General features: G+C 43.8%; 1 protein-coding gene across 3 annotated transcripts in view; it reads left to right on the forward strand.

Annotated features, from left to right (window-relative positions):
- Window positions 1–10,000, forward strand: part of LOC121377317 — a 166,255-nt gene that overhangs the window by 39,335 nt on the left and 116,920 nt on the right. For all 3 annotated transcript variants that reach the window (XM_041505254.1, XM_041505255.1, XM_041505257.1), the window contains exon 6: window positions 1,634–1,852. In XM_041505254.1, coding sequence (XP_041361188.1) covers window positions 1,634–1,852 — 219 coding nt within the window. The remainder of the gene's footprint in view (window positions 1–1,633; window positions 1,853–10,000) is intronic.

Raw genomic sequence — 10,000 nt, forward strand, 5'->3', positions numbered from 1 at the left:
AATAGATAAAGTAGGCAAATAAAATCAATTTTCACACATAAATCCAGCTGGAATAGATTCCATACCTGTATATATATATATATATTTATTCTGCTGTTACTTTGTTTTCTAATGTGCATGCATTATAATATAAGATGGAAAGAAAGAAAGAAATGTTTTATTTAACGACGCACTCAACACATTTTATTTACGGTTATATGGCGTCAGACATATGGTTAAGGACCACACAGATGTTGAGAGGAAACCCGCTGTCGCCACTTCATGGGCTACTCTTTCCGATTAGCAGCAAGGGATCTTTTATTTGTGCTTCCCACAGGCAGGATAGCACAAACCATGGCCTTTGTTGAACCAGTTACACCTACCCATTGAGCCTTGCGGAGCACTCACTCAGGGTTTGAAGTCGGTATCTGGATTAAAAATCCCATGTCTCGACTGGGATCCGAACCCAGTACCTACCAGTCTGTTGACCGCTGGCCTAACCACGACGCCACCGAGGCCGGTTTAATATAAGATGGATAATAGTAATACTTATTGGGGCGTAGCCAGAGAGGAAAAAACACCGAGGAAAACCCAGATGCAATGGGTGGGTGTGTGGGATGGGGCTGCAGGCCCTGAGCATTGCGGCGTTGGGTTCGGGGAAATACCAGACGAGGCAAGCGCCTCGGCTGCCTCATGCTGACTACGCCCCAGACTTAGATCTAAATACCTGTACTTACATGAGTTCTTGACAAAAGGCCATGAGGTCAAACATTAAAAATAAGGATACTTCCCTTTGGAAGATGCCTTGTAGGAGTCGGATGGTCGTTGGTTTGTAAGCATAATAATAATGTACGTTACCCGTATGTATGTTAATGAAACATTATGATTTTTATTACCCCAGCTGTGAATGTCTGGCTTGTTTAAGAAACATAAAGTAACAATATGTTACATGTTCCTAATATGTTGAGTGTAATAACGTTCTGGACCCATATTCACAAATCATCGTAAGCCTACTTTTACACGTAAATGTAAATCTACGACTGAAGAGCTATTCACGAAACAACGTAAACGTAAGTTACGTGTACAGTTGGACGTAAATATAAGAGTGCCTCCGGTTACAACTAACGTTGCACGTAAGTCGTGTACATATAATAAATCAAGCATGATCGCCGTTATTTACTATTATTTGCGGAAAATGGCAGCATTTCCAATAACTGAAGCAGTTTGCGATGGCGAAAGCCTACGGATTGAACATATTTTTGTTGGTGATCGAACGGATGTTTTCGACTCGGCCACATTTCTCCTGAGTTATCTTTTCCTTTTTAAGAATGTCCTAAAGTTCGTACCAAACGCGGATCCTTATTGTTATCAGACAACAAACGAAATTGCGTTTTGCACATTTGCTTTTTAATCGGTAGCCATCATTTCTAATGTTTGTTTTTTAATTTCTCTGGTGAGAGTGTTAAATCGTAGATTTACGTCCAACTAAGTTACGTTTACGTTTACGACCGTCTTTAAGAATAAAGTGCTTCTTGCACGTAAATGTAAATCTACGGCAGACGTAAGTGCTAGTCGTAGACGCAAATTTACACCTTTTTGTGAATATAGGTCCTGTTGTTGTCTGATAAGCCTGTCATATTATGCAATTTTGCAGGAAACGATCTTCGGCGATTCGAGGTTAGGATACTGTTTCAACCTGACGACCCCGAGCCAGCTATGTGTTGGTTTCAAGAGCAAACAGTAATGAAAGAATCCACCATCTTGCCCTGTATCACTTACGTGAAAGGGCGCTATGTCCGAATCAATTATTATGGGCCATTGGAACTAAGACCCCTTTCGTTGTGCGAGGTAGAAGTGACAGCATGGAAAGTAGGTAAGTTAATCTACATTATTATGGGCCATTGGAACTAAGACCCCTTTCGTTGTGCGAGGTAGAAGTGACAGCATGGAAAGTAGGTAAGTTAATCTACATTATTATGGGCCATTGGAACTAAGACCCCTTTCGTTGTGCGAGGTAGAAGTGACAGTATGGAAAGTAGGTAAGTTAATCTACATTATTATGGGCCATTGGAATTAAGACCCCTTTCGTTGTGCGAGGTAGAAGTGACAGCATGGAAAGTAGGTAAGTTAATCTACATTATTATGGGCCATTGGAATTAAGACCCCTTTCGTTGTGCGAGGTAGAAGTGACAGCATGGAAAGTAGGTAAGTTAATCTACATTATTATGGGCCATTGGAATTAAAACCCCTTTCGTTGTGCGAGGTAGAAGTGACAGCATGGAAAGTAGGTAAGTTAATCTGCATTATTATGGGCCATTGGAATTAAGACCCCTTTCGTTGTGCGAGGTAGAAGTGACAGCATGGAAAGTAGGTAAGTTAATCTACATTATTATGGGCCATTGGAATTAAGACCCCTTTCGTTGTGCGAGGTAGAAGTGACAGCATGGAAAGTAGGTAAGTTAATCTACATTATTATGGGCCATTGGAATTAAAACCCCTTTCGTTGTGCGAGGTAGAAGTGACAGCATGGAAAGTAGGTAAGTTAATCTGCATTATTATGGGCCATTGGAATTAAGACCCCTTTCGTTGTGCGAGGTAGAAATGACAGCATGGAAAGTAGGTAAGTTAATCTACATTATTATGGGCCATTGGAACTAAGACCCCTTTCGTTGTGCGAGGTAGAAGTGACAGCATGGAAAGTAGGTACGTTAATCTACATTATTATGGGCCATTGGAACTAAGACCCCTTTCGTTGTGCGAGGTAGAAGTGACAGCATGGAAAGTAGGTACGTTAATCTACATTATTATGGGCCATTGGAATTAAGACCCCTTTCGTTGTGCGAGGTAGAAGTGACAGCATGGAAAGTAGGTAAGTTAATCTACATTATTATGGGCCATTGGAATTAAGACCCCTTTCGTTGTGCGAGGTAGAAGTGACAGCATGGAAAGTAGGTAAGTTAATCTACATTATTATGGGCCATTGGAATTAAGACCCCTTTCGTTGTGCGAGGTAGAAGTGACAGCATGGAAAGTAGGTAAGTTAATCTACATTATTATGGGCCATTGGAATTAAGACCCCTTTCGTTGTGCGAGGTAGAAGTGACAGCATGGAAAGTAGGTACGTTAATCTACATTAGACCGTGTATGTTCACTAGTGGATTCAGGAAAAGTTGCTTCCGGCTCGACCCTTCCCTTAAAGGGACATTCCTGAGTTTGATGTTATCGACTTACAGAGACTTTTTATCGATTGTAATTACATATCAAATATATTTTTCTGCAGAAAATATTAGTGGCTGTATATTAAACGTGTTTGTTTTTTTATCGTTCTAATATTTTTACTAGGTTAAATTTCATTTTATTTCCTAAAGTATAGTTTTTTTTCGTACGTACAAAATTATTTGAAGACCAAATCCAATTTGGGCTTCTTACAAATATTAAGACCACCAGAAACACATTGAATATACATACACTGATATTCGAAACAAGAAAATATATTCAATATGTAATGGCCCGATTACACTGGCCCGAATGCCGAATTCGTTTGTTTTCCGAATAGGAATTTGGGTGTTCGGGGAGAGAACGGATCATATTCGGGAAGCATTCGCTGTGTTCTAGGAGCATACTGGCTGTTCGGCTCCGTACAGATGCATACGGAACAGCATTCGGTAGCTCCAAAAATTTGTTGTGCATGTTCAAAATAATTTTCATCGACCATCCGAATGTGGCGTCCATGTATATTCGGAAAGTATTCGGGAAGCATTCTAGGAGCATATGGCATGTACGGAAAACGTTCGGGAAGCATGCGTTTAGTTCTTGGTGCATTCGGAATGAAAATATGGAGGTGCTGGGTTCCATATGCTTTCCGAACACGCCGAATGGACCTAGAACATGACGAATGCTTTCCGAACGTTTTCGGTATCCCTTCCGGATTTTTATTTATTTATGCCGCCGAATGTATAACGAATAGCCAGAACCCTTCCAGTATTCTTTCAGAACGTTTTCCGAACTGCTCGTACACTTCCAGAATGCACAGTATCTTCCGTATGCTTTCCGAACACCCCGAATGGACATAGAACATGACGAACTCTTTCCGAACGCTTTCCGAACCCTTGCGGGAAAGCATGCGGAAAGAGTTTGGTCCATTCTAGGTCGATTTGCCGTGTTCGGAAAGCATTCGGAAAGCGTTCGGAAAGGAAACCTTTCGAAGTCAACATGCGTGGAGTATTCGGTCTATTTTGAAACCATTCTGAAACCATACTGAAAACATTCGGAAAACAAACGGAAAGCATTCAGTGATACATTGGAGAAAACACATTCGGAGGGACATTCGGCCAGTTTAAAAAATCACACCACTTTCGTATACGGAAAACAAATGGAAGCTCATTCGGGCCAGTGTGATCGCCCTATAAGTTTAAACGTAGAAATATTTTATTAGTCGGAAACATCTTACAATGCAGCAAACTCAGGAATGTCCCTTTAAGAGAAACATCTTACAATGCAGCAAACTCAGGAATGTCCCTTTAAGAGAAACATCTTACAATGCAGCAAACTCAGAAATGTCCCTTTAAGAGAAACATCTTACAATGCAGCAAACTCGGGAATGTCCCTTTAAGAGAAATATCTTACAATGCAGCAAACTCAGGAATGTCCCTTTAAGCAAACAGAAGGAAGGTACAATTATAATAATTCGCAATTCAGCTGAGAATAAGGTTTGTGTGGGTGGGATACATACCTTTTAGTGTTGGGGTGTCTCCCATATGCTTCCGAAGCAAGCAGCTTATTATTATTATTACTGGATTATCCTAAAAGGTAAAATGGCAAAAGATTCTGTTCTCTCACAAGGTGGACTCTGTAAAAAATTTCCCGTCTGCCAGTGGTGTAACTATCAGAATCCAGAGACCCCCCCCCCCCCCCCTCAGGAGTTGCTGTCTTCCTTGTTATACTTTGGATTTTCATATATACATACATACATACATACATACATATATATATATATATATATATATATATATATATATATATATATATATATATATATATATATATATATATATATTTATATATATATTATACTCTTCAAAAGAAGAAACGCAAAACCACATTGTCGTAACATTTGGAGAATTGATTTAATTATTGGATGGTGAGTCCGATAATTACCAAATGTTGCAGGATTGTTCACAATTCACTCTAGTCCATTGTGAGTAAGTGATAGGACACACCACCAAGGTCAAGGTCATCTGGAGTCAATACCGGGTGTGGCCTCTGCGTGTGTTGACAACTGCCTGGCACCGCCTGCCCATTGAAGCAACCAGAGTACGGATGACGTCCCGGGGGATGGTGGCCCACTCGGCCTGCAAGGCTGCTGCCAGCTCGGGCAAGGTCTGGGGCTGTGGTTGTCACTGTCGGAGGCGTCGGTCCAACTCGTCCCATAGATGCTCAATTGGGTTCAAATCCGGTGATATCGATGGCCAAGGAAGGACATTAATGTTGTTGTTCTGTAGGAAAGCCGTTGTGAGACGTGCTGTGTGAGGCCTGGCGTTGTCATGTTGGAACACTGCGTTGGCGTTGGCCATAACTGGAACGATGTGTGGCCGGAGGATCTGGTCAATGTAGCCCTGTGCATTCAGGTTGCCCTGCACGTGGACCAGGTCAGTTCTGCCAGTGTGTGAGATGGCTGCCCACACCATGACACTACCCCCGCCGAATCTGTCCACTTCCTGCACGCAGTTTGCCGCATAACGTTCACCACGACGCCTATACACGCGACATCTTCCATCATGACGTCGGAGCAGAAATCGGGACTCGTCACTGAACCACACCGGTCTCCATCGCAGTTGAGGCCATTGTCGATGAATCTGGCACCACTGCAGTCGGAGTCGACGGTGTTGTGGTGTTAAGATGACACCTCGAACTGGACGTACTGCACGAATTCCTACCTCACGTAGGCGGTTCCGTACGGTCTGGTCGGATATCCTGCGCAAACCTGGTATTGCTGCGGCTGTGGAGGTGGCAGTAGTCAATCGTTCCCGAAGGTGGCGTACCCGGATGTAGCGGTCCTGCCCGGGGGTAGTGACCCGTGGTCGACCGGATCTAGGGAGGTCACGTGTTGATCCATGTTGCTGGTAACGGTCCCACAGTCTGGAGATGATGCTTGGGGACACATGGAATGCCCTGGCAACGGCCGTTCTGGATTCGCCTGCGTCTAGTCGGCCGATGGCATTGTTTCTCTGCGGTTCACTGAGACGTGGCATGTCCTGGATTGTCAACTGTCGGCCAGATACAGAGGCCAGGCAAGCGAACACCCTGCACTTTTATACTGTCGGTGTTCATGTTGCACGTGCAGACAACGCACGTGCAGTGGTGACATGGTTTGCACGTGGCTGCGTTTTTGCGAATATTCACATTTTGGAACTTTATTGTACAGTAGCTGCGTTTTATCGAATGTAACCGTGGGAATGTGTTTGGGACATGCAATGACCTTATATTCACAAAGCATGAACCGGTAGGAAACATAAAATCGGAGTTATAACCCATTTGTACCTTTTGCGTTTCTTTTTTTGAAGAGTATATATATATATTTTTTTATTTTTTATTTTTTTGAAAGAGATTTCAGACATCATATACTTATATTCCTACAGGTCAAGCATGGATTCTATGGTAATACATGTACATGCAATTCCGCCACGTTGACTGAAATCCTGAATGTATAGAGAGTAACTACTGTAGACCGGATTAATATTAGTGTTTTGTTCGCGAATACGCACCTTAGCGCATGTTCGCAACCTTTAAAATTTCGTGAATCACCGTTGGGATTTGTAACCCCCCCCCAAAAAAAAAACCCCAACAACAACAAACAAAGAAGAGAGACCAATAATACTTTTATCGGTATGGAACCCCCCCCCCCCCCCCCCGTCTTTGTCGGTTATTCGTTCATTTCATTTCAACTTAATTTTGTGTTTATATCCAATTGAGGTTGAAGCACGCTGTCCTGGGCACTCACTTCAGCTACCTGGACTGTCTGTTAGGAACAATAGGTTGTTATTTTATAGTGATTAATGGTTAGTGAGAGAGAAGTGGGTGTAGTGGTCTTATGCGTACCCAACTAGCTTTGGGTTGGAGGCAGTACCTAGCTGCAAACCCTGTACCTACCAGCCTTATGTCTGATGACTTAACCATGACACTACCGAGGCCCGTAGCGAGCTGCGAACCCTGTGCCTACCAGCCTTATGTCTGATGACTTAACCATGACACTACCGAGGCCGGTATCGAGCTGCGAACCCTGTGCCTACCAGCCTTATGTCTGATGACTTAACCATGACACTACCGAGGCCGGTATCGAGCTGCGAACCCTGTGCCTACCAGCCTTATGTCCGATGGCTTAACCATGACACTACCGAGGCCGGTATCGAGCTGCGAACCCTGTACCTACCAGCCTTATGCCCGATGACTTAACCATGACACTACCGAGGCCGGTACCGAGTTGCGAACCCTGTCTGTACCTACCAGCCGTATGCCCGATGGCTTAACCACGACGCCACGGACGCCGGTCTTTGTCGGCTGGGTTGTTATAAATTTATCCAGTGTCCAAAATATTGGTGTTTCCTGTTACTCAACATCAAACGACTGTATCTTTTACAGAGTAAAGAGGATTACCCACCAGGCGTGAACCAGGAACATAGCTCACGTCTTTAGTTTTAACAAGCTTTGGTAGCCGAAACAATTAACGTATTAGTCGCCAGTGATTAGAGTGGCACTCTTTAATAAATAGCAGAGAAAAAAACCCCACTCAGTTTATGTAAGCTTGTATAGTAACGTGTTATTTATGCATTACTTTAATGTAAGCTGACATCACTTCGTCCCAAGCTATAGCACTGGACGCCACAAAAAAACCGAAACAAAATGACTGCCCCTAGTTAGCAGGAATAATCATGGCTTTTTAATAACTCTAACAATTACGCGTTTTTCATTTGTTAAAGCGTCAGTATGTGTTGGTTGTCCGGGTATGCATCTTTCCAACACATACGACTCTTGTTTGAGTTGACTGTCCATATAACAGCTTTGAGGCTGTAACCAAATACAGGGTTAACTACGCCGGAAAGCAGGCGACCGTCACCCTTGTTTATGGAGACACAGGGCAGCTAACTAGGATAATCAAGAAGAGACCGAGAAAGAGACGCGCGCCAGGAGCGGCACGGGGGTGGGGGACTAATGTTGGTGGCACAACCACCAGCGGTGGTTCCTCTGTGATGCCAGCTCCTAGGAAGCCCGACCCAACACCGCTAGGAGCGGCACATGGGGTGGGTGGGTGGGGTGGGGGACCAAAACTGGTGGTTAAACCACCAGAGTAGTCCCTCCTACGAGGAAGGAACCCGCACGGACAGTTCAACTGCCAGTGGAGGATCCAACACCCGCGTCGCCCCCACCTAGGACTACATGTCCAAGGAAGGCAACCAGAAAGTTAAAAAGGAAGGAATGGGCTGAACATGCTATTAGCGTGGACAACGCTATCAGTCCGCATTCTGTTGCGATGGTCTCATCGGTCCCCGCCCATCAGGGCGATCCTGTTGTTGTGGATGCTCAACCAGACAAGCGGCGCAAGCTGTCAGAGGATACCGTTTCGAAGTGGAGTCTACAGGTTCACAAGATCAGAACCCAGTACGCCAGGTTACTCGTAGGCGACACTTGGGACACCAGCAATCTCATCGCAGGATATGACGGAGAGGCCGTCAAACCAATACCACACAGCTTCGTGAACAGCGACTTTGGGATACATCTCACCAGGGCAGATACCTGCAAGACAGGAGTTGCCATCACGTGGCGCTGCCGGGGGATCTTCAGACAGGCTTATTTTGCTATCGTCCATAGACAATCAGACGATCTACAGGATAACGAATATCATTTTTTGCAGCGGTTACGTCTACGTGGTGAAACACCTTAGCTTGTGACTGACCATCCACCACACTACAGCTTCCCGGATCAGATGCAGACGCCGTAGACACCAACCTTCCGCTAATCGTTTGCCTCCAGGCAAGGGCTTAGTCGGACTTTAAATCTTTTGGTCACAGTTCAAACTTTTATGTTTATCTTTTTTATAGATAGTCCAACGCACTTTATTTTGGCAGCCCGTCTAAATTGCTAAAATCACCTTAAACGTTTTTGGCCGAGCCTTCAAAGTTTATTTTTGGTCTTAAGTTTTTTTGTTCCAGATATGAGTAGAATGTTATCAGGTCTCAAGTCTGGCTTTAGGTGGGTTTTTTTACTGAACTTCTAAATTTGTATTCCAAATCCGCCCACCTTAAGCTTATCCTTCCCCGTCCTGTCCCGAACTTAGTCACTGACGAAGTTAGACTCTAAACCCAGGATGGGCGTGTTCGAAACGTTCGCGGCCTATAAGCAAGTTAAAATAATACCCAAGACCCAGATCGGACTTTAAACTTTTAGACCTTCGTTCAAAATTTTGTGTCGAAATTACTTTCTTTTAAAAAAAAAAATATAAATAGCCGATCCTCTGTTCTTTCTCTTATTTATTTTTGGACTGTTCTTCTAAAATGCTCCAAATTATATAAATATTCTGCCGAGCAATCAGTTCTTTTATTTTTGGCGTGTTAACTTTTTCTTCTTTTTTTTAAAGATTGTGACCGGAAAAGACGTGCTTGAACCTTAATTGGATATAGGCACGTTAATATGTTATCCAATCCACTGTAGCGCATATATGTACGTGAAGTTTTTATCACAGGGTGGAGACACGCTGCATTAATTTATTTACATGTATTGTCTAGAAATTCAGAACAAATATGACTAAACGAACATTAGTGGTCATGATTGGCAAACCTGAACATGTCTGTTCCATCAAACCGGCCTCGGTGGTGTCGTGGTTAACCCATAGAACATAAGACTGGTAGGTGCAGGGTTCGCAGCCCGGTACCGACTCCCACCCAGAGCGAGATTTAACGACTCAGTGGGTAGGTGTAAGACCACTACACTGTCTTCTCTCTCACTAACAACTAACCCACTGTCCTGG

The sequence above is a fragment of the Gigantopelta aegis genome, chromosome 7, assembly GCF_016097555.1.
Source record: "Gigantopelta aegis isolate Gae_Host chromosome 7, Gae_host_genome, whole genome shotgun sequence".
Taxonomy (NCBI): Eukaryota; Metazoa; Mollusca; class Gastropoda; order Neomphalida; family Peltospiridae; genus Gigantopelta; species Gigantopelta aegis.